The 21,360-nt window shown below is 36.9% G+C and overlaps 2 protein-coding genes and 1 long non-coding RNA gene across 3 annotated transcripts in view; 2 read left to right on the top strand and 1 right to left on the bottom strand.

Moving 5' to 3' along the window:
• Nucleotides 1-1,274, bottom strand: part of LOC149413801 (uncharacterized) — a 42,129-nt gene extending 40,855 nt beyond the window's left edge. Inside the window, exons 1-2 of the mRNA XM_089644527.1 lie at nt 932-1,274; nt 666-805 (exon numbers count right to left, since the gene is read on the bottom strand). Coding sequence (XP_089500653.1) covers nt 666-805; nt 932-1,017 — 226 coding nt within the window. The 5' untranslated portion in view covers nt 1,018-1,274. The remainder of the gene's footprint in view (nt 1-665; nt 806-931) is intronic.
• Nucleotides 1,275-1,698: 424 nt separating this feature from the next.
• On the top strand, nt 1,699-5,306 carry LOC149413802 (uncharacterized). Its single transcript, XR_016304208.1, has 3 exons — nt 1,699-1,843; nt 2,598-2,744; nt 4,949-5,306. It is a non-coding gene; the product is annotated as an uncharacterized LOC149413802 (long non-coding RNA).
• Nucleotides 5,307-9,453: 4,147 nt separating this feature from the next.
• On the top strand, nt 9,454-20,624 carry LOC149413803 (RNA polymerase II-associated factor 1 homolog). Its single transcript, XM_089644485.1, has 8 exons — nt 9,454-9,650; nt 9,746-10,121; nt 10,583-10,872; nt 15,615-15,813; nt 17,278-17,493; nt 18,645-18,709; nt 18,880-19,369; nt 20,489-20,624. Exons 1-8 carry the CDS (start codon nt 9,568-9,570, stop codon nt 20,552-20,554), a joined length of 1,785 nt encoding a protein of 594 aa, XP_089500611.1. The 5' UTR covers nt 9,454-9,567; the 3' UTR covers nt 20,555-20,624.
• The last annotated feature ends 736 nt before the right edge of the window (nt 20,625-21,360 follow it).

Below are 21,360 nucleotides of genomic sequence, written 5' to 3' on the forward strand. Positions count from 1 at the left end.
ATGGAAGAATTTGGTCGTGTCCCAAGGGGTTGATTCAAATTTATTTTTTTGTTTGTTTTTAAAGAAAGACAATATACTATAAATAGTCTCATTGGTTCCAGACAGTTGGTACTTTTGGGCGGTTCTCACATAAAAGAATAAAAAAGATGCAAGTTCTATTTTTATTCAAGTTCAAGTTTTCGAAAAACAATCCCTTTGCCGCCATTTTAGTAAGGAGTGACATTTTCTATAGTTTCGTTTCAATCCAAATACCTATAAATTACTTAATTTAACCCAAACTTAGAACCTAATAACCTGTGTTGTGCATGTAAATAGTTTTCTTGTGATAATTGTTAAAATAAAGTGTAATTTCCTAAATCTGTGCCTAAAAGTGTGTTGGTCGGGTAAATAATTACCAAAATGTGATGCGACATAAACAGTATGATATAAAAACACACCATTTTAATTTGGTCATTAATTAATCAGGAATTTCGACATCGATTTGTTTACTTCTTTGCACAATAATTGTATCCATTCGTTTTGGCAACAAATACATTATTCACTTTTTGCCAAAAATTCTAATAAGCCAGGTTGTTAATTATGTTGACAGTTATAGATAAGAGATATTATATATTATCCTAAAATCCAATATAGTAAATTGTACAATTATGTTCAAATTGACGTACCGTATTCGGTGTTGTCCAGGGCAGCAAAATTCTGCTCCAGATTTTGAAGCTGATCATTAGTGTCATAATCTTGCCAATTGCATTCATTTCTCCACTTCAGAATATCAATATCTCCAATTCCAGAATTAGTAGAATACAGCCTAAAATATTCACAATAATAAATTTAGATAAGAAGTCAAACGCAACGCAGATGTCGACAGTAAGGTTGTGACGTTATACACAATACAAAACACAACAATAAAACAAATAAGCCATCGCGTATTTACCATGTTTGATCATTTTCCATGTCCAGAGCCTGGACATCAATGATGTCCAGCTCTTTACTTGAATTATATTCTAATGAATTAATCATCGCACTATTTCTGTTTTTGACATTTGGCAAAAAAAACTGTTATTTTTTTACAAGTTCATATTGAAACTTTCGAACGATGTTTTTCGACTACACCAGTGAGTTACAAATAAACGTTTTATTTTCACGGCGACGTATAAACAAAGGCATATTATTAAAAACTAAATTGAGAGATATAATAATTAGTATATAATCAGTCGAGGAATCACAGTTATCAACGGTTCTCTGTGGTCCTCTTTCCTTTTACTATTTTGCCTTTCTTTGAAGGGAGTCGCTATATGCACAGCGACTAGTCGACAGGGGCGTGGCCAACATATCCGAGCATACCCGAGTGTGTTCCGACAGTGAAACGAAACGTCAGATATCATCAGAAATGGCGTCTTTGTGTGCCGGTTTATACCGTCTTTTAGAAGTTTCGTTAAGTAATTTCAAAAAGAATTCAGAGACGGGTGTTATCAGTGGATACATTGACAATGAAGTAAATTATGAAGCATGCCTGTGTTTTGTGAACGCGTTGGGGCACTCTTTCAACGAGAGACAGTATGAAAAAGAAGTTGGGAGGTAAGTTCTAAACCTTAGGGCCTAGGTCTATGGTAGGCCTTCCCATTTCTTCAGTTCATAAGCAGCTGTTAATATTTACGAGTTATTCGAAACTAACATTTCCAATCTTTCAGATGCAGTATACACGTTCTGCCCGCCTACAGTGGAGTTCTTTGGGATTCCATTTTTTTGGGCTGCCATTTACATTCGGTATGAATGCGTACAGAGAGTGCGCCCAAGGCCCCCGACTACACCGCCCAAATAAAAAGAAGAAAAGAGAGTTGAATTGGTATGTTAATACACCCTTGAACCACATCAGCTAGAATATGATTTAAGATTTTCACGGCCAAAAGTATTTTTGCTATTTGTTTTTGGGGTATTATGCCGTGTTGCGCTAACTCCTTCTTTAGCCAACGTTTCGGACAGCATTGCAGTGTCCATCATCAGGGCAGATGTGTTATTTGCCACATCAGCTAGGCCTACTCCCCCTCGTCTTTCAATAGTAGCATTGACAGAGCACCGAGGACTCTCTGGTCCAAGATTAATGTCTATAACCCCAAAATGATCACCTTATCGTCGGTGATGTGTTTAAAATAAAAAAAGCGATGGGCCTGGGCCTAGGTAATCTAGGACTAGATTACACCAGGGGCCTTCCTAATATGGTAGTTGGAGCTCCGTCTCATTTAGATTAACACGACAATCACACCAATCACAATTCATCTTTGTGTGTTTAAAAGTGTGCCGTGGCTCGTAACACATCCTCATGTCGTGTTAGTCTAAAGAAGACCATGCTCAAAGTGCCAAATTAATTAAAGCCCCTGCAGCTATATCTCATTTCACAATTTTAATTCATATCACACTGGATTATAACCACACTTGTAATTTTATACTAATGTCAACATTGCATAGGCCCTAACAACTTTTGTAAAAGTTAATCATCTGCGTCAAATAAATTAACCATAGGCAATTTATTTGCCCCATAAATAATAGGCGTCTTATGCGTATAAGCCTATTAGACCATATACCTTGAATTGTTCTTTCAGGCTGATCACCCAAACCATAAGAAGAAAAGGTTCCGAGTTTTGGACTCCAAGAAGCTTGGTTGTCCCGCAATGATGAGTGTGAAACAAATAAAATATTTTCCAGAATTTCCTGTTCCACCTCAAATTGCAGAAAGAGCAAAAACGAAGGTATGATAGTTTCTTTTCTCTGCTTATCCCTACATGGGCAATCACTTTATAACATTATTTTAATGTTTTCACTATAGTTAGATGCAGTGTTGTGTCAGATACTTTTTAAAAGTATCTAGATACAGATACAGATACCTGGCAAAATTTGTAGCCAGATACAGATACAAGATACATTGTAAAATTGTATCTGTATGTAGATACATATACTTTTTAAAAGTAACTCACAGATACTCGGATACTTTTCTTCTTTTTGGGGGAAAACTTAAAAAAATATATTATATATTATCGAAAACAGCGATTACTTTAATTTCTTAAAGACGGTAGACGTAAACGCTTGTGATTATTTTACATATTTACACTTGCTTGTTTTATTCGTTGCCCAAAAAGATATTGGCAAATTGGCCTGCAAGCGGTGATAACATAAATGCATTAGGGGTCCTCGCGAGTACCCGGGTAGCATATTACTATCCGGGTACCCGACGCCCCTTGGATAAATAAAACATACGTGAACTATGTGCAACTTGATTACTTTGGGTTCTGATGGAAAATTTAAAAAAAAAAGTGGGTGTGTCAAGCCTACGCAAGACAGAAGTGAAACTTCTAGTTTCAGCTGATGCTTGGCGTGGCGCAGTTCGCTGGTGTCTGAGAGAGAGGAAAGAAGAGAAGAGAGAGAACGTTCGTGAGCGGCTCCCCCACCTCAACAAGGTTTCACTTCAAAAATGCCACAGCCGAGAATCGAACCTCGCTTAATTGATTGAAAGCCAACCACGCTGAGCACCAACTGTAAGCAAAGCCGCATAAATTGATTATATTATGTAGGTTCTGAAAATATGAGAGCTTGTTATGTTTTATAATGTTACCTACATCACACCCAAAATATAATATATTTTTAAAAATAATGTACAATGTACAGAAATAGAATCCCACACAAGATCGCGTAGTGCGCTCTAGCGAACGGATATTTTATCAGAGGGAGATAGTTTTAATTTTTTTTTCTGTAAATTATTACATATTATCAAAATAAATAAATTAATTAAATAAATGTAATACAATTATCATAATATACGGATTAGATAATAATTTTAATCCAACACAATAACGCAAAGCGCGCTCTAGCGGAGTAATGTTTTATCACAGTGAGATAAGTGTTTTTATTATTTTGCAATATTATTTTCTTTTAAAAAATGTTCTGACCTACTAAAAAATAAGATATTGAATGAAAAAGGCGTTAAAAACAAAAAAATAATGTGCGATGGCCGAGAATCGAACTCGGATCAACTGCTTGGAAGGCAACTATGCTGACCATTACACCACCAACGCCAGTTGTCGGGATGAGCTAAGAAGCATTTATATGTTACTTCAAAACTTTGACTAGATCAAATGAACTTTAATCGGTGGTGGGGGTACCCGCATTTTCGTTTCGGTCATGAGTCGGTTTTACTCCGGTCCTCGAAATTGCATGACGCGCGTAAAGAAGTTTCACTTCAAAAATAATTAATTATTCATTATTTTATTTTTTAAATTCTTTTTTTTTATATACGGGGGTACCCGGGTACTCGGTTACTCGGTTACTCGGGTTAGGACCCCTAAAATGCATGTATATAAACTGCTATAAAATATTATACACTAGATGGACAAAGGTACCCACTAGCTGAATCTGTGAGAAAACTTTAAAATTAACTAGAGAAAATCGGTAAAGAAGTTCACTTTGAAAATAAAGTATCTGAAAGTATCTGAGGTGTCAGATACTAGAAAAATGTATCTAGATACAGATACAGTTATAGAAATATAGCTAGATACAGATACACAAAAATGTATCTAGATACTTCACAACACTGGTTAGATGCAAGGTTATACAAATACCGTTTTGGACAACACACATTTGTTTAGAAGGAAATGTGGTGGGAATACGCAACTTCCCATCGCTTACTTAAACACATTTTCAACATTCTTATCTATTGAATTTGACTGTGCTGCCATGGTAGATGTCAGCACAGTACCATGGCCGGAAATATGATTCCCAGGGCCTCAACACTGCAAAATAGAAGGTGTGAAGCATACTTCCCTGTGCCCTTCAGGAAATCAGATATTTTTTTGTTGAAAATATTATTTTATATTTTTTACTGCCTACCAAACCAATAATTACTGTTTTTGTAGGGTTCTGTTATTTTTATTTATAGTAAAACATTGTGGCTTGTTTTCAGATTCTGAAACAAGTGAAGGCAGCCCTTCAATCCACCAGCCCACCTAAATGTGTGCTACGTTATTACGTCTTGGCAATCGGAGAAGCGAGCCACAACCACAGCAGAGACGCGGCCAAGATGACCCAAGAAATTCATCCTGACCTGATACAGGAGATCAACAGGCTTGTTGAAACTGGAGTTTCCTCAGTACGAGATGTGTCTCTATTGTTGGAGCAATTTATTAAACATAAATTTCAGGATGGGGCAGAACCTGATCGGCTCAATTCAGGATTTATCTGTCATGTTTTTAAAGGGGTTTGTTCCCTCAATGTTTATATTTCCTTTGTGTGGTGTAATGTATTATTTTCCATTAATAAAATAATATCAAATTTTTTAAAAATTTTTTTATTGGTTTTCAAGCTACAATCCCGTTAAACTGCAATAAAGCAGTTTGTCAACAGGATGTTAATGATCAATTACATACATACACACATAATATTATTACTATAACTATACAATTAACACACCTAAATTAATATAAACTATCTCTATTTAGTAACCATTGTTTCAGCATATATCTCAATCTATTTGTAGAATCGCAATTTTTTATATTAATGGGTAACATGTTAAGCATTTTTGGCACGTTAAATTCTAGGGTTCGCCCTCCGTATTTATTATTATATTTTGGAACAAGCATTCCTTCATTCTTTGTAAACCTTGTATTATATTCATTATCCACTTTCTTTTTATAATCAGACTCAGATATATGTTGAATCAATATTTTGTACCATAATAAGGCCTGCACCGGTAATATTGTTAAATTCCGATACAACAATGATATGTTTCGTCTCTGTGAAAAAATATGTTTTTGAGCTAATAACTTAACCATAGAATTTTGTACTGATTGCAGGTGGTTTAAATTAGTTTTACAAGAGTGACCCCAAGTAGTTAAACCATACCGTAAAGTTGATTCTGCGAGTGATAGGTAAATAATTTTTTAAATATTCACCGGAACGAAACATTTCAGTTTGTATATCCTACCCACTATCGCTCTCAGCCGCTTGCAAGTTTTGTTTATTTGTGTATCCCATTTGAAATGACAATCAACAGTCACCCCCAAATAAACGTATTCATTTACCAGTTCAATACTTTCACACATACAGGGCTGTAAAATGTTTTGATGAATACATATAAAGTTATGTGAAATTATTTTAGGCATGATCTGAAATGAAGCATGTGGAGACCGTATGTACATCAATTTAGTTTTCTTGGTATTAATGATTAGACCTGCGTCATGTGACCATTTTATCAGGGACGTAAACTCATGTTGCATATATTTAATCGCAATGGATAATTGTTCATCGGATATGACAAGAGCAGTGTCGTCAGCATATACAAAGTGTCTTACATATTTAAATATTTTTTTCATTATTGATACAAATATAATATAAAGGGTTGGACCCAAAATCGACCCCTGTGGGACTACAGCATAGATTTTTTTCCTCCAGCTCATTTTTTCTAATATATTTACACAGATATGTCTATTAAATAAATAATTTTAAAAAAAATTAAGTAGGTTACCTCTAATTCCAATTGCTTCTAAGATTTTTAATAATTTCTGTGGGTCAATTGTATCAAACGCTTTGGAGTTATCTATAAATAGTACTAAAACATGTCTTTTATGGTTTAATTCATTATTAACTCTTAAACCCTACCTGGGGTACTGGAGTACCCCCCTGGTGTTTAAAATATCAACAATTTTAACAATATTGCACTGTTACAAAAATCGCTCTAGCTAATCTACTCTCGATAATTGGCGCGTAAGTACGTCAGAAAGCCGTGACCGCCCGGCAAGTGCAGTCCCGTCCACAGGTGTTCCGGGGTACCCCAGTACCCCGTGGTAGGAATAGTGTTAATTCTTCCTTCGAGTTATACTTTAATTACTAAAGTTGTTTTTCGACATCTCTCTGGTAAGTTTACACATTATTTATGATTTACTTTATTTTGTGATAATGGTTAGGTAACAGTGTTGATAGGGAGGGCCTTCGCCCAATAACGAGACATTCATGGATTAATAATGTGTTATGAATGTAATGACAGTGTATGCAGTGTAATGAGATATGACAATTAACAATTGGTTCACGTCTATACCCACAGCCAAGAAATTACTGGAAAAAGGGATAACATTAGTTGGAACTGTAATGAAAAATAAACGATAAATTCCTCCGGTTTTCTTGGACACTAAAAATCGAGAGAAATGCACATTCAGGTTTGCCTACGACGGACCTCTCACACTTTTATCGTATTGTCCTCTGAAGTCAGCTAAAAATAAAATTGTAATCATGCTGTCCACCATGCATGACATCCCTGACAAGGATAATGAAGTGTACCTTCCAGAAATAATACATTTCTATAGTAAAACCAAATGCGGAGTGGATGTGTTCAACCAACTTTGTAAGAAGTACTCGACGTCCAGGAAGACCAAAAGGTGGCCCATGTATCTCTTCTACGGGTTGCTAAATGCTGTTGATGTCAACTCTTGGGTCTTATTCAAGCTGTCAACTAAAATTGATAAAGAGAAAATCACCAAGCGGCGTGAATTTCTAAGAGTTTGACAATGGCACTCATAAAGCCTCATATGAGAGCAAAATTACAAAGGCCAAGTTTACCCCGGGATTTCTGCGAAACTATACGTGCAGTCTTGAATATTTATATTGAAGACCATAGGCCGGTCCCTGATAATCCCAAACCTGGTCGCTGCTGCTTTTGTCCGCGCACATAGGACATAAAATCTTGATCTGTCTGTAACACTTGTCGCCGCCATATTTGTGCTGACCATCTTTACAAAATCAGTCCTTCATGTAAAGGCAAATATGTCTATTAGTTTTTATTGATAAATTTTACTGTCTTTTCATATTACTTTGCCATAATAAAAATAATATTTAAAGAAATATCAAAAACTTCTATTTTATTTTTTTTTTTACGTGGGGTACTTCAGTACCCCGTGGTAGGAATAATTACATTCCCAGAGTGGTAGGGTTTAAGAGTTAATATAATTTGAAAAATCCTGTAATAAATTCTCTGTGCTTTTTTCTTTTGAAAGCCATATTGATTTTGGTCTATAATGCTAAATTTTTCTAAGTATATGAATCAATGAATTGCCCAACTTCCTTCATTGCTCACTTATCCTTCAACATACTATATGGCATCCAAATTTTCACATAGACTCCAAATAATGCTAGTTTTACTTTCCCATAGGTGTACTGTTTTGTAATGTAAAAAGATTAGATACTTTGAGTATATATATTATAGGCCTAGTACGAATCTGTACAAAAGTTGAACATAGGGCCTACCACAAGTCTTTTATTGTCCAAAATGAATTATATTTGCAGGAATTAGAATGTGGTTGCCATACCAAACAGTCTTTATTGAGGCTTTGGAATCGACTTTATGATATTGGCCATATAGTAATGTAATCTAACCAAATGAAATCACGGTGCAAGAATTGTATGAAACTAAAGATGAAAATTAGCTATCGGCTGCTCGGCAATATTCGGAAATGCTCGGCCGTGACGTCACAAAAAAAATCTGAGCGGAGAACCAATTTCAAATAAAGCGCCGAAACACTTCACTTCGGGTATGCTCGGATATGTTGGCCACGCCCCTTGTCGATTAGTCGCTGTGCATATAGCGACTCCCTTCTTTGAACAGCGAAAATCCATAGAAATGACACAGAATAGACACAGATTCAGACGTGCCCAGACAGGACTATGAAAATGGATGTCCAAATAAAACCCTACTCCGGTAATGTAACAGATTTGTGCAAAAATGTTGAAAAATATTGATTTCGAATAATGAAATAATGGTTAAGATCGCCCTAAGAGTGAAAGACAAAAATTAATAAAAAATCACCATAATGAAGCTTTTTCCAAATAAACACATTATTTTAACAACTGTTCAAAAATATTAAATTAAGTACAAATGGCAAGAACAATATATTGAGATTTTTGCGTCAAGTAGTACGCTAGTAGAGCATTTAGTAGAGCCACAATTATTATGGAAATATTTAGACAAGTTGAAGGGATTTTTTTCATATTGACAAAAATTACTAAAAAGTTAAAGAATTTTTTTCGACTTTATGTCCGGGTTAAATCTTCCCCACAGGAAAAACTAAACCCTTAAACACACTTTTCCACAAATTATCATCTAGTCAATCCACATTATGCAACTGCATTATATAAGCATAATAAATAAAAATAAATAATACAAAAACAACACGTCAAAGCAAAAGAGATCAAATGGGAAAATAATTCACCGACTCCAGATATTTTCATATCAGAGGTTTCGGCTCGGTAGAACTTCTAATTGGACCTATAAATCCTACTGATCCCTCAATATAAACATTAAAAAAAATTATATTTGTTGTTTTTAAATTTAGTGTAGGTACCCTAATAAGTAATGTCAGTCTATGACCCATGGCACAACTTCTGGTATTTGGTATATCTATGGTGGTATAATAAATAGTAAATAGAAATAGTTTCTTTCTGTGGATTTCGGCGGCGGTCTGACGTTTTGTATATTTGTTCACATCGCTTGTAATTAGTTTTTGTCGGGGGCCGCCAATCGGCTAAAAAGCAGAAATGCCTCCGACCGTACAGACTGGAACTGGAGCCGGAACAAACAATGAACGCGACAAGGCCCAACCCAGAGAAGGAGAACGGAGGTAATGATAACAACCAAACATTTAAATAACCTAATTTAACCCATTACAAATGTCAGAATCATGTTGTAATTCACGATTGCTCTTCTACATTTCAGATCAGAACTGGTTTGCCGCGTGAAATACTGCAATACGCTACCTGACATACCATTTGACTTGAAATTTATAACCTATCCCTTCGAGAATACGCGCTTCATTCAGTATAACCCGACATCCCTGGAGAGAAACTACAAGTACGAAGTATTGACAGAACACGACCTAGGTGTCAACATAGACTTGATAAACCGTGATATCTACGCAACTGACGGATTCGTTCACCTGGATCCTGCTGATGAGAAACTTCTAGAAGAAGACGTCCATACTCCCCAAGATTCTAAACGATCCAAACATCATGCCAAGAGTGTATCCTGGTTGCGAAGATCTGAATATATCTCCACTGAACAGACTCGGTTCCAGCCCCAGAGCATGGAGAAGGTACACATCACTTTTATTTTCCGGTGTGAATGAGGGGAGAATTAAAAACTTTTTAAAAATGTTTGGTAACAACTGCATGAATCTTTGGCAGTTTCAAGAGAGCAATGTCAGTTTGACATGCCATACCACAAAAATGAAAATCCGTAAATTTGAGTGAAAAATATCCTATTTATATCGGAATTTAGCAACTTTACCTAGAAGATAGGGACACGCTCAATATGCACGTTTTATTTTAAACATATATTTATCAGTTAGATAATAATGAGATGTAAGTATATCTCTATTAAGAAAAAAATGCATTTTAATAGCTATTTAGTTAAAAAATACTAACAATTTGACTTCTTTTCAACAACGTGATTTTTTTTAGTGCGTATTAAGCATATCCCTATTTTCTGTATGTTTACGGAATTTTCCGTGTTTGTGATTATTATTAAAACTAAATAATTATTTTTTTCATTCAGGTTGAAGCCAAAGTCGGTTACAACGTCAAGAAGAGTCTTGCCGAAGAGACGCTGTACATGGACCGTGACAGTCAGATCAAGGCTATTGAGAAGACGTTCGAGGATGCCAAGATACCCATAGACAAACATTACAGCAAGCCCGGAGTTGTGCCTGTTGAAATCATGTCGGTATATCCCGACTTCGATACTTGGCGGTACCCGTGCGCTCAGGTCATATTCGACTCGGATCCTGCTCCTCAAGATAAGCCTCTCGCCGCTCAGATTGAACAGATGTCGCAGGCTATGATCAGGTATAACATTTTTTCAGTATTATTTTTCTAATTTTTGGTAAATGTACAGAATCACAGGACATAAAAAAACATGTGCAGTTAGATAACAATGCGAAACATTTCAGTAACCAGAAATGGAAAATGGTGCATAATTTGTGATGTCCTGTGATTATGTATATTTAACAACTTCTTTTTAATTTATTTATTAAGACATACACAGTACAATAAGATACAGTTAAGGATATTTTTCGTTATTATATAGTTGTAGTACCTATTACGTATGTCCATAAAATATCCAGAGATATGCAAAATGGGTACCCAAAACCATTTGAAATGCATAATGGAAATGGGTCAAAACTTTTCCATTTGAAAATGCAAAATGGTTTTTAGAAAAGCATTTCAAATGCAAAATGGAAATGGGTCAAAACTTTTCCATTTGAAAATGCAAAATGCAAAATGGTTTTTAGAAAAGCATTTCAAATGCAAAATACCTATTTTCAAAATGCATTGAAAATGCAAAATGGTTTCTCAGGTCAAACAATCAAAATAATTATAGAATTTTTAAACAATTTTGTCATTTAATAATGGACATCAATGTAGAACAAACATATTACATGATGGTAAATCCAAAAACACCACGACTACGGATTATGAAACCATAAAAAATTTGCGCGGTACTTATGTTGCCAACGTAAAAACATAGAAACTGCTATCTAACATTTAATATTACAGAGTCGTGGCCCCATGTTCAGTATTTGAATCAGTATTTTTTGTAATGGTATCACTCAATTGCCAGGGCTCCTACCAGTGAGCAACTTGATAAATGTAAATTATCTCTCATAGCAAGGTTGAGGACCGACTGATATTTGGGGCTTATGAAAAAAAGATGAGTGGAGATAGTAGGAAGAATGTTGCAAAAAAGCATTTAAAATGGAAAATGCATTGAGAAAAGCATTTAAAATGCAAAATGGTTTTTAGAAAAGCATTTAAAATGCAAAATGGAAAATTCCCATTTTGCATTTCCATTTGAAATGGATTTATTTGAAATAAAGCACATCTCTGAAAATATCATTATCTAATTTCGCCTGAGATTGTTCTGAAAACTATTGATTTTAAGTTAAAATCAATTAATTTAAGTTTAAATTTATGTATAAGTAGGTAATAGTTATATGTAAAAGGAAGAAAGTGTGTGGAGAGAAAAAAATAAATTGAAATCAAGAATTATAATATGCTCACGAATTGTAATTGACTGTTAACCACTCAGAACATTAGAACGTCAAAAGACGTAAATATGATAATAGCGGTCAAGACATTAGAACGTCTTTTCACGTAAACGCGCGAGATTTTACAAAAATCGATTTATTTCCATCACTAGTATACGGATTGCCATGATTTAAAAAACAGAGTATTGATAATGAATAACGCTACGCGTCTGTATTCAAGAATATCTATGGAATGTAGAGGTGCATTATCTAAGTCGATTGGATCTGTCATCTTGTTCGTTCATAATTTATTGCGTTTCTAAATAATTTATTAAAAATATTTTAGTTTGGACGGTTAATATTTTGAGGTAACTTATAGTTTTTAATTATATTTCTTCAATATATAAAGTGTTATTTCTTTATGATACTCAGAAAAAAGTAGATTTTTCACAGCTTTGAAATAATAGTCAGCGATTTTTACATATTTTTGACGTTTTCAGAAAATGTATATTTAGAAACGCAAATATTTACGTATAACAATACAATACGATAGTGAATTTCATAATCTTTCCAAAACATCTTTTTGAATGAGGCTACGTTTCCCAAAACGTGAGTTATGAAGCTTTTAACAAAATTCGTAAATATCACAAAAATTTTCACGTTTTGACAGATCGCAAAGGAACACAAAGTAAATAAGTCTTTGTCCGAGAGGTTAATACATAGAAGTTTTGAAAAATGAATTGAAAGTGTTTTTGAAATATGTCACGCTAAGAAATTTAATATGTTAGTTTTGTATGTTAGAAAGGAATCATGAAAGATGTCTAAGTGTAGTAATGCTTACGAGTTACGAGCCGCCACTGTCTTCGACTATAAGCCATAAATATGTAAAAAAAAAGTATTACCAGATAAAACAAAACATAAAAAGAATAGCTTTGTTTTGTTCTTTTTCTTTACTCTTCCGTTTTGTAATGTATTGTTTAGTCTTCAGTGCATGGATAAGGTTATCACTTCAAAAAGACATGTAGATTCTCTGATTTCAATTATTAGGTATATAATAACTAGAGACCGGATTATATGCAACAAAAATAGCCCAAAATATGCATGCAAATATGCAATAAAAATAGCTAAAATATGCACGAAAATCCATAAAAAGGGTCAAAATATGCAACATGAAGTAATACAGGAAGTCGTATTTTTACATATTTTTTTTTTATTTTAGTAAGCTATTAGTTTTCAAGGATAGCAATTATATTTTCGAAAATATCAATTATAAAATGTATTTAACAATAAAATTTGGAATTTACCTTTAAAAACGTATATGACTAAGTACTGTTCTAAATGTTCTGTAGACAAATTGTGTCTACGATCGCTTAATATATTTTTGTAAGCGGAAAAGGAACGTTCTACGTCTACTAATGTGGCTGGACAGAATTTAAATTTGGGTGCGATTTTTGAACTTATTGTTCCGGGCAAAATTTCACCTGCCCCGTTGATGAAGTTATCAATTTGGCACAAAGGTTCAAACCCTGGGTTATTATTCAGTATGTTTTCAAATTTTTCTTTGAGTTTACTCGGGAATAGCTTTGGCAACGAGGAATTCATAAGGCGAATTTCCTTCATAACCTGAATAGATGCATTCAACGCCAATCCATGAGTTTCAAGCGTTTTTATACTTGCCATAAGGCGAATTTCCTTCATAACCTGAATAGATGCATTCAACGCCAATCCATGAGTTTCAAGCGTTTTTATACTTGCAGGTATGTAGGCGAAATGAGTGGTAATCATAGCTAGGTTTTTTTTAATACTGGCGTGGTCAAACGATTCTTTGCACTGGAAAACTGCCAAAGCCTCTGCACTATCGAAGTCATTGATAACACCCTTGATGGCTTCAAAATGTTCATGGTAAAACATCGCAGCTTCGATCCATGTACCCCAACGTGTTATTACTGGCTCAGGAGGTAAAGGGATATTTGGCAGTTTTTCTTTGTAAGCTTTTATACGAGCAGGCGCCTTAAGAAACACTTTCTTTGCTGATGAAATCAGGTTATTTACATTCGCAAACGTGGATCTCACTTCTTCGGCGAGTCTGTGAATTCCGTGAGCAAAACACGTCACATGAATCAAATTGGGATAAAATACTTGCAGGACTTTGCCTGCTTTGGTTATATAGGGGGCAGCATCTGAGAGCAACACATACACATTTTCATCCGCAGAAGATTCAGGAAATATTTTTTTTATACCCTCATTCACAAATCTGGCGATCGTAGAATGATTTGCCTTTTCAAGTTCTCTGCAGGCCACCAAATAGGAAGGTGAAGGTTCAAGTTTTAATGCACCAACAATCAAATTTGCAATGTAACGGCCGCAAGTGTCGGTGGTTTCGTCAGCTGAAATCCATATGATGTTATCCTTGAGTTCATTGCGTATTTCTTCCAGCACATGTAAATAAATTGATGGTATGTAATTTTTACGTAAAGTAGATTCATCCGGGTATATTTTGATTGATGCAATATTTTCTGAGAAAATCCTTCAAGGCAGGATTTGTCAGTTTGTATAGAGGGATATTGCTTGCAAGAAATGCTTCACATAGATCCATGCTAAAGTGATTTTGTTGTTTACCTTTGGAGGTTACTTCACTGTTACTGCTACTTGCCACTGTAAAAACTTGTTGTCGTGGGCCCTTCTTCTGCACTCCTGCGATATGAACACTGGTTTTGACATGCTGGTCTATTTGGAACTTTTTTGTGCTAGAAATGTTTTTCTCGCAAACTCGGCAGTATAAAACTTTTCCGTCGTATGTAAATATTCCAGGATATTCAGCTATCCACGTATGGGCACTTTTTTATCAGGGGGCATGGTTCACTTTCACAATGTACAACTTCGTGCAAACAAACAAAACACTAGACGAAACTCTAAAGAACAGCGCGTGCAACCAGTCAAAAACAAAATTCGCAATTCACTGAATTACCATAAAAATATACCAAATCACCCCTCATACGAATGAATGAATTGTTTTCGGCAATTAGCCGAATTAAGCCGAGTAGGCGCGAGCGCAGGCGAAGATGAGAGAGGTTCCCCCCCGCTCCGGCCGCCGGCCGTAGCGATCAGTAAGATCAGTTATCAATTCTTCGCTCAGCTTCGCTGGCCGCGCGCCTTGCTATCTGACGTCTATAGTGTCGCTATGTGAGGCATCTGAACGATATCAAGCGTAAATATGCAAGATCTCAAATTATTTGCTAAAATATGCAACTACCGCTGAAAAGGGTCTAAATATGCATTTGCATATGCAAATATGCAAATGCATATAATCCGGTCTCTAATAATAACTAATAGCCAGAAAACAGCCGTCCTTGCTCAATGTAGAATTCGTCTGGCGGCGCTCCGGCATAACTGAGCCCGAGCCGATCATTCGGCCTTACTTGGAAGTATTCGTGAAACCCAAATATAGACCCCTAGTGATAATAACTACACGTTTCTATACTGTTCTGTGTTGCTATGGAACCGTTGAAAGTACACGTAGAGTCTGTTAAGTATGCAAATGAAAAATTCTTCGTTTTGCAGAGGTGTGATGGACGGAACTGGAGAGCAGTTTGTGGCGTACTTCCTGCCTACAGACGAGACATTGGCGCAGCGTAAGAAGGATGTCGCCGATGGCGTCCCGTATGCGGACGACGAACAGTACGAGTACAAGATGGCGCGCGAGTACAACTGGAACGTCAAGAGCAAGGCGTCCAAGGGATACGAGGAGAACTACTTCTTTGTAAGATGCCACCTCAACTAATTTTGTCTAAATGTACTTCATTATGTTTGTCCTGTCAAGCTTCGTACAAGGTTGCCTTCCTCACTGGCCATTGACCAGTTGGTCGTGCAGGCCGGGAGATAAAACGATTTTGAACCATCCACGACTTGCACATGGTTTGTTACGAACCTACCTTATTTATTTTTTACATTTGCTCCACACAGGAGGCCCTGAGGAAAAAAAATCACCCAGGGCCTATGTCATCTTTGAGGATGCTGGGCAAATGCATCCACCGCCAAGACCTAGACAAACCTCACCTCGTGAAACCGGGCACTCCTGCTATGTAATCAAACGTAGTGACCCACTTGAGGTAACCTATGGCAGGGGTGTTGGTTATCCAATAAATGGTTCCCGGAACGACGGTACACATGCCCGCCTCCCAGATTTAAAAGTGACTATCTAAGGAAAAGTCCTGATCTTTGTTTCATTCTAATAATTACTTTTTTACCTGTTGGTTTATTTTTTGTTCATAATTGATCTTGAGTACTCTATGTTTTAACATGGCATTTCATGTCTATAAATTTGTTTCTGGTATCCATTTTCGAAAATCTGCTGCATTTATTATTATAGCAAGCCTTACTTTGACTTTGACTATGTTTCAGTAAAGATTCTTTTTTCAAATATGAAATGTTTGTTTGGAATTTCCTTATTTGCATTTTTTTTATATTATGCAGGGCCGGCCCTGAGCCAAACGGCACCTAGCGCTAGTAAAAACCTCAAGGGTGCTGTGTTAGGTATTATCAGCGTCTTGGCAAATCGGTGCTCGGAGCGGACTGCTCCAATTGCGCCTACACAGGGCCGGTTGTGATATTATGGTACCTACCTGCCTGAAGAAAGATTGAAACAAGAATTGGCATTGATGATTGAGTAATGTTTATTTGTATAAATTGTATATTTCATTATTGAAATCAAAAAAAAATATTACATTAAATATGTGGTTTATAATTTAGTTGGTAGGTATTTAAGTACCTACTTAAATTTCAGAGGAAATTTTGGTTTTGATTTAATAAATAAGATAAAATTAGAAACTATTCACAGAACAACAAATTTTTACTAAAAACCCTTACTTAGTTATTTCTTTCTTACAAATATTCTTTGAAAGTTCACTTTTGTGTTCTTCATAAAAATAATCGCACCATAACTTCTTTCCCATCCTATTCAGGGTAGGGACCGATCGTCTCGACAAGGCGCCATTAAGCTTATAATAATAATAATAACATGGAATTTATATAGCGCAGTTTAGTGTCATTTCACTTCAAGTGCGCTTAACTACTCGTATAACAAACTTTAAAAAAATGGTAATTCAGTGTTAATAGTTCTTAAAATTATTCCTACAGTGTGCCTTACCCAATACAGATCTAATATTATAAAGCTTATCTCAGATTGTTGAACTACTTTTTAACTTTATCAATTGTGTCCTTTCAGATTATCCGCAATGGCGCCGCCTACTACAACGAGCTGGAGACGCGAGTGCGGCTGTCCAAGCGCCGACAGCGGGTCGGGGGCGTCGGAGTGGGTGGGGGGGGCGGCGGGGCCGGGGGGCCCGGGGGCACTCGCCTCGTGGTGCGCCACCGCTCGCTGGCGCTCAACGAGCACCGCATGCAGCGCCTGAGGGAGAAACAGCTGGAGCCAGCCCAAGAGGTAACGCAGCGTGCAACAATTATGTTGCTCTTATTTCTTAACTAATATGTATTTGGGGATTTGGTAAGGAGACAAATGAAAGAGGAAGGTTGTGAGGTCACAGCGTTTATTTGAGTCAGTATCGCAGTTGTAAGATGACACTGGACTGATGACGATGACACCAGGTGTAAGCGGCGATGACTGCGATACTGCAGCGCTACGGAAATGTTTCTAGAGGGACGAGTGCAGTCTTTCAGAGTATATGGTGCAGAATATGCCAATCAAAAAACAATCATCACTGCCACGGTTGCCTGGATGGCCCTCTGGAATAAACTCTTATAATTATTATTTTAACATACACCCTCAAGGAACGCTGCAGAATCTATGTGTGGAAACTAAGTAATTAACCATCATAACCTACCGCAGGAGTAGGCAGAGAGGACAGACCTCCAAACAACTCGGTCTTGGCACACGCTCCTTGCCTCATTCACATTCATACATCGTCTCATACATACTCTTCTATTATCTGACTCTTGACATGGCCCTACTCGAGTATCTGATTCACTTGATCGTGCCATGTCTTCCTCGGGCGTCCCCGACTTCTGCTAACATTCGCATTTGCATCATATATCCTCCTTACACTCCTTTCTTCGCTCATTCGCTCTATATGCCCAAACCATCTAAGCGTCCCTTTCTTAATCTTACTCATTTCGCTTACATCCGCCTTGCACTCTTTGCGGATCTCCACATTCCTCACACGATCATACATGGTTGTACCACACATACGCCTCGGATCTCATTTCAACAGCATTTAATCTACTTTCATCCTTTCTTTGCCAGTTCCATGCCTCAATTCCATACATCAAGGTAGGTACCAGCACTAAATTGTGGACTGCTAGCTTCGCTTCTTGGGACAATTTTTTGTTAGCGCCAACGGCGTTCAATCCTCCATTAATGGAGTGTCCTGCATTTACCCTTCTTTCAATATCTCTGTCAGCCTTCCCATCCCTCGTAAACATACTTCCTAAATACAAAAACTCATCCACCTACTCCAAGTATTCCTCATTCACAGCTATATTGCACACTCTTTTCGTACTTTAGACTTACTTACATTCATCATTAACTCATTCTCCATGTGTGGATATTGTTTTAAATCTGTTTACTATTTACAGGAAGAAGAAGACGAAATGGAAGTGGATGATGAAGAAGAACAGATTGATACTACTGAAAAAGAAAGGTAGGATTGATTCAGATAAATTCATAATATACATTCTACATTCCACAATATTTTTTATTCAAATATTTAAAAAGGTCTATTACTTCTGCTGTCATTGTCTTTTTTTTATTATTTGACAAGCATTTTTATTTCAGTTGATGCATATCTAATTATTATTTATTTATTTTTAGGAGCAAATCTCGTTCTCCTGCTGGTTCCAAAGATGGATCACCCCGCCGCAGCAAGTCTCCAGCCGGATCTAAAGCCGGATCTAATGCCGGTTCCAGACGCAGTTCTCGATCCAGATCTGGATCTCGGGAGCGCTCCAGATCTAAATCCAAGTCCAAATCCAAGTCTAGGTCGAGATCCCGATCCCGCCGCCCGACCAGATCCAGGTCTGGTTCAAGGAGAAGCTCAGCTGCCTCGAGGGACGGTTCAGGATCTAGAAAAGGATCTGCATCTCCGCGCTCTAGAAGTGGATCCAGAGCTTCTTCCAAGTCCAAATCTGGATCTAGGTCAAGATCTCCGTCTGGGTCAAGGTCGAGATCTGGTTCCAGGTCTAGGTCCGGGTCACCTGCCTCTAAAGCAGGGTCCAACACAAGCAGGAGGTCGAGATCCAAGTCTAGGAGTGGGTCAGAGAAATCGAGGAGCAGGTCGAGATCGGGAAGTGGATCTAATAAGGTTTGTTTGCTATTCCATATTACCTGATTCCTGGCAGACCTTAAATTATAATGTATTACCAATTCTCTGAGGGTTGGAGTTGGCGACACGGTATCACATCTACAGGGTGGGGCAAAAGTAATCACCCAATGTTCTTTTGCTGTAATTTTTTTTTATGATAAACTCTGGTACTGCTTGTGAAATTTGTTTATTTAATCCATTAGAATTTATTCCATCAAGTCGAGAAAATGATATCGGCCAAGTGGCCGCCGCCAGAGTTGATCACCATACGAGCCCATTTGCGTGGCACGTCCTCTGGTCGATGTCCGGGCTCATCTTCGACATCTTGGGCAACAGCAGCGATATTCTCAGCAGAACTGCTGCTCCGGGGGCGGCCAGCCTTGGGAACATCTCGTGTCGTCCCAGTCTCTTCAAGGCGAGTGATCAAACGCCGCAGTGTTTGTCCAGTTGGTGTCGGACGGCCAGGAAATCTGCGACGAAATTCACGCTGCGCCAACACAACCGACGAATTGTTGCGCAAAAAAATGGAAACAATTATTCCGCATTCTTGCGAAGTAAACCGATTCATGTCTTGTCGATTCTTGTATTCTGCGTTTATTTACTTCACAAATGTCAAAACAGAATTGACATTTGGCGCCATTTGCAAAAGTTACAGCGTTTTCCAACAGTGTGATTACTTTTGCCCCACCTTGTATATACATAAGCACACACTTCGCCACAATCTTTACACATCTTCCCCGATGATGGACACTGCAACGCTATCTGAAACATTGGCTAAAGGATGTAACATGGTATAATACCCCAAAAATAAATCACCATATGTTTTATAGCTAATTTTGCAGCATGTAGTGCACATACTTGAATTTTATAGCTACGCACGGAAATTATGTCTTAATTATTTTTCACACACATTTACCAAATTATGATATTTTTTACTATTAAGTGAAAAAGCTTTATCCATCACAAAAAATGTATCATCCAAGTCGAGAGTTGCAAATGCCATTGTTTTTGATATCATCATCAGAGATTTTTTCCGCTAGGGGCGTTAGTATTAAGTTGTAAGATGTTCAATCATTTTATTTTTTACCATGATAATTAATTGGCTACCTTTATTTCCAGGGCTCTGGAGGATCCCGTAGCGGTTCCGCTTCTTCCAAGTCTTCTGCCCGCAGCGATTCTGAATAAAGTATTCTTCAATAAAAATCTGCTTACTTTTGTAATTGACAATTTTACCCTAATAAACTTTTATTTTTAACCCCGCTTCTTTATTTACCCTATTGTTTATTTGTACCACCAAATTTAAAAAAAATTATATTATTGTGGTATTTAACCCTAGATAACTAAAATGTTTTCATTGTTTCATTGTAACTACACTTTCGTCGAGTGGACTACGCAATAAAACACTAGAAATAAATCAAAAATATATAATTAAGATAGTAACTTGTTACATGGCACAAAAGTAAGGTTTATAATGAACAAATTAATATCAAAATATCAGTCTGCACGGTGACCACACATGTCAACATTATGTGGACAACAAATAGCCTCTCTACATCTGGTGCAACGGTGTTTGGTCATCCTCTGGGCCTTGGATGGACACAGGTAGCAAATTTTAGGCACGTTTGACGTAGATGGAACCGGAGCTTCTATTGTAGAAGATTCGCCAACATTCACAATAAATATATGAATGTACGTACCTTAAAAATAAAAATTGTTGTTATAACTAAACTTTCGTCCAGCAGACGACGAGATGGTCATAGGGCACGTCATGGGCACGTCCTAGTATGCGTGTGGCCGCAATCGCGTCACGTGCTGTTATGTTTACTCAAATTAGGAAGGTAATGAGAGTCAAGGTCGGGGAGCAGGGGGAAGTAGATGATTTCGAATTTCGCCGAGTAGCGCGTCGTCGCCTCGATGAGCGATTAGTTATCTGGGGTTAAGCTTTCAGGTTTTATTAAAGTACAGTAAAACTCTTTTATAATTTCCCATTT

Source organism: Hesperophylax consimilis, chromosome 21, assembly GCF_061612785.1.
Source record: "Hesperophylax consimilis isolate HC1 chromosome 21, BYU_Hcon_1.0, whole genome shotgun sequence".
Classification (NCBI taxonomy): domain Eukaryota; kingdom Metazoa; phylum Arthropoda; class Insecta; order Trichoptera; family Limnephilidae; genus Hesperophylax; species Hesperophylax consimilis.

Bases quoted from the DNA above. Each gene is read 5' to 3' on its own strand.
- LOC149413803 (XM_089644485.1), top strand. From the start codon at position 9,568: ATGCCTCCGACCGTACAGACTGGAACTGGAGCCGGAACAAACAATGAA. The intron at 10,122-10,582 runs GTACACATCACT...TTTTTCATTCAG, and splicing joins AGCCCCAGAGCATGGAGAAG to GTTGAAGCCAAAGTCGGTTA. The intron at 15,814-17,277 runs GTAAGATGCCAC...GTGTCCTTTCAG, and splicing joins ACGAGGAGAACTACTTCTTT to ATTATCCGCAATGGCGCCGC.